The sequence below is a fragment of the Etheostoma spectabile genome, chromosome 2 (genome assembly GCF_008692095.1).
Source record: "Etheostoma spectabile isolate EspeVRDwgs_2016 chromosome 2, UIUC_Espe_1.0, whole genome shotgun sequence".
Taxonomy (NCBI): Eukaryota; Metazoa; Chordata; class Actinopteri; order Perciformes; family Percidae; genus Etheostoma; species Etheostoma spectabile.
In genome coordinates this window covers 14,558,515-14,561,422 of record NC_045734.1, presented here as the reverse complement: position 1 = coordinate 14,561,422, position 2,908 = coordinate 14,558,515, and the positions used below count along the sequence as shown (strand labels likewise).

General features: G+C 40.9%; 2 protein-coding genes and 1 long non-coding RNA gene across 3 annotated transcripts in view; 2 read left to right on the top strand and 1 right to left on the bottom strand.

The window, feature by feature from the left end:
- The window catches only part of zcchc7 (zinc finger, CCHC domain containing 7), a 70,582-nt gene that overhangs the window by 63,540 nt on the left and 4,134 nt on the right, over nt 1-2,908 (top strand). The gene's annotated exons all lie outside the window — the stretch shown is intronic.
- Nucleotides 1-2,908, top strand: part of pgm2 (phosphoglucomutase 2) — an 11,205-nt gene that overhangs the window by 4,816 nt on the left and 3,481 nt on the right. Inside the window, exons 6-9 of the mRNA XM_032543412.1 lie at nt 100-289; nt 381-478; nt 1,174-1,354; nt 2,439-2,532. Of these exons, the coding sequence (XP_032399303.1) occupies nt 100-289; nt 381-478; nt 1,174-1,354; nt 2,439-2,532 (563 nt within the window). The remainder of the gene's footprint in view (nt 1-99; nt 290-380; nt 479-1,173; nt 1,355-2,438; nt 2,533-2,908) is intronic.
- The window catches only part of LOC116706543 (uncharacterized), a 1,841-nt gene continuing 817 nt past the window's right edge, over nt 1,885-2,908 (bottom strand). Inside the window, exon 3 of the long non-coding RNA XR_004336267.1 lies at nt 1,885-2,106. This is a non-coding gene — a long non-coding RNA (uncharacterized LOC116706543). The remainder of the gene's footprint in view (nt 2,107-2,908) is intronic.

The window sequence follows — 2,908 nt, the reverse complement described above, 5'->3', positions numbered from 1 at the left end:
ACACACACACACACACACACACACACACACGATACTGCAAAGTAAAAAAAAAAAACAAGGAACACAGAAATGTTTTGACTCTAGCTTCTTTTTTCATAGGAATTTAAATAAGAGTTCAAAGGTCAAAATTGTGCATACATCTGTGCACGGCGTGGGCCACACATTTGTCCAGTCAGCCTTCAAGGCCTTTGACCTTCACCCACCATATGCTGTAGAGGAACAGAAAGATCCAGACCCTGAATTCCCCACAGTCAAATATCCTAATCCTGAGGAAGGCGAGGGAGTCCTGGTATGTTCTGAACACTCGCATCACATGCAGTCATATATAGACAATGTGTTTTGGTTGAATTTGTAATGTGTGTTGTGTGTGTTTTTTTTAGACACTGTCTTTTGCACTGGCAGAGAGGGAGGGGGCCACTGTTGTGTTGGCCAATGACCCTGATGCTGATCGACTGGCTGTCGCTGAGAAGCAGGAGAGGTCTTTGTTTAAGAGAAGATAAAATAATTCTTCATTAGTCTCATAGCAGGGAGGTTTGCTGTTAGCAGCAGCAAAGGGGATAGTGTAAAAACAAGAAGCATTAATAATGAATGCAAGATAAAATAATTGGTAAATAAACAGGTTTAAAAAAAAAAAAGGGACACTAAAAAATCAGTTTACAGTTAAGGCAAAATATAATAAGTAAACAGTATTCACAGTATTGCACAGATAAAATATTCATAATGATATTGCACACATGAGTAAACCTTGACATTGCACAAGAGTGAGTTATGTTCCTTTTTCGCTGTCTACAATGTAACAAGATAAGTTGATTTGGTATGCCGGAAAGTATTCACAGAACTTCCCACCTGTTTAAGAGTTGCATGCATGTGCCAACATGAACATTTCATTTACTCCTTTGCAAAAGAGTTTTTGTTTTTTTTTAAATTGGGAAATGTTATAAATCTCTGACTGAGTTGATGAGGCGTGTTTATGGATATGTGGAGTCCAAAAATGTCAGAATTATTCTTAAAAACCTATCATGGGTAATTATTGTGTGATGGCAGATCGTGAAGTCCTTCTCATGTCCTAAAAACATTCACATATTCAGAACCAATACTGAGGAGGAAATGCTTTGAACAACACAGACTTTTGCGTGCCTGCACTTCTGTAACCTCCATCTCTCTCTGTGTCAGTGGACAGTGGCGAGTGTTTAGTGGAAATGAGTTGGGAGCATTACTCGGCTGGTGGATGTTCCGCTGCTGGAAAAACCAAAATTGTGGCGCTGCTGCTGTAAAAAACCTCTACATGCTGTCGAGCACCGTCTCATCCAAGATACTGCGTGCCATCGCTCTCAAGGAAGGCTTCCACTTTGAGGTAAAGGTTGTCACGTTCAAGGCTGTTAATTTCTTACAAATGTGAAACTAGGTAGCAGCGAGCCATGATGCATAAACTGTACCAAGTGTTTTTAAAAGAACAGATCTAAACAGTATGTGCTCAATGCATCTAGAAGTTGTAGTGTTTACTGCTAGAAAAAGACCACATTAACGGCGTAATAACATTTTGTTTTTTAAGATTTTTTGGGACATTGTCAGCCTTTATTTTGATAGGAAAGCAGAAGACCTGAAAGGGGAGAGAGAGGGGGGGAATGACATGCAGCAAAGGGCCGCAGGTCGGAGTTGAATCCCTGCCCACTGCGTCAAGGGAGTAGCTGTGTGGCCAGCTATGTGGCTAATGGATACTAACCATACAGTTAAACACACTTTATTATTGGTAGGCTTCACCATTGCAAATGTTGCTGTAGTTAATTAGCCTGGTTGACACCAGACCCTTCTCCGTTCTAACTAAGAGTGGGGGGGGAAGGTTCATTCACAGCCCATTTCCAAAGGAGCGTCACCAACGGACGCTCAAATGCCTCTGGGCGCTATTGGCTAGTCCTTCAACCAATCAGACCAACGATCCAGGTGACGTAGCAGCAACAGCGGCATCAACAGGTTGCTGCGCTTCGGTGCCTGTCATGTTGAATGTAAACAAAAAGCTGATCGCTGTCGCTGCGCTATGGTCATCGTGTAAAGCCCGCCTCAGTGGTTGTGATTGGTGCCTCGATTTGGAAAAATTGGAAATGGGCTCTTGGCCAGACCGACTTGCAGAAAAAATCTTAGATTTGCCAGAAGGTTGTCTTGGTTTTCCCAGGCTAGTAGTTAATAAGGGTGTGCAAAAAAAACACTCCATATTTCAAAAAAAATAATTTTATTTACTAATGTAGTGGCATGGGAAAAGTAACTACATTTACATAATGTGAATCGTTATTTTAATTGAGAATTGTTTTTAGAATTGAAAATCAATTTCTAATTGAATCTTGAGCCTAAAAATTGATATTGAATTGTGACATTTTCTGAATCGTTCCCCCTTAGTAATTAATATTTCAGACCACACTTGACAATCACCATTGTTTGGACAGGAAACCCTAACAGGGTTCAAGTGGATGGGAAACAGAGCCAGAGAACTTTTGGACCAGGGCAAGACTGTTCTGTTTGCCTTTGAGGAGGCCATAGGTATGCACACATGCACACACAAATTAATGTGTCCACAAGCATAAGCATAGGACAATGGTTCTGATTAATTCTTTGTGGCATCGCATCATAAGAGTTTGCTCTTGTGAATGATCTCCACAATGTCACAAGATAAGTTAATTTGATCAGCCTAAAAGTATTCATCTGATGAATACTAAATACTAAATTTATCTAGGGTCAGATGCCGGCCAGGGACACCGTGGTTAACTTAAAGGAGAATTCCGGTCGATTCCAACATGTAGCTCTGTTGTTTGTATATCTGTAGTGCTGTCAGTAAAGAAAAAAATGAAAACAATTGGTGCTGCCTTCACTGTGTTATCCTCCTGCTAGCTTTAGCACCCAACAGGCTTAAACAGGG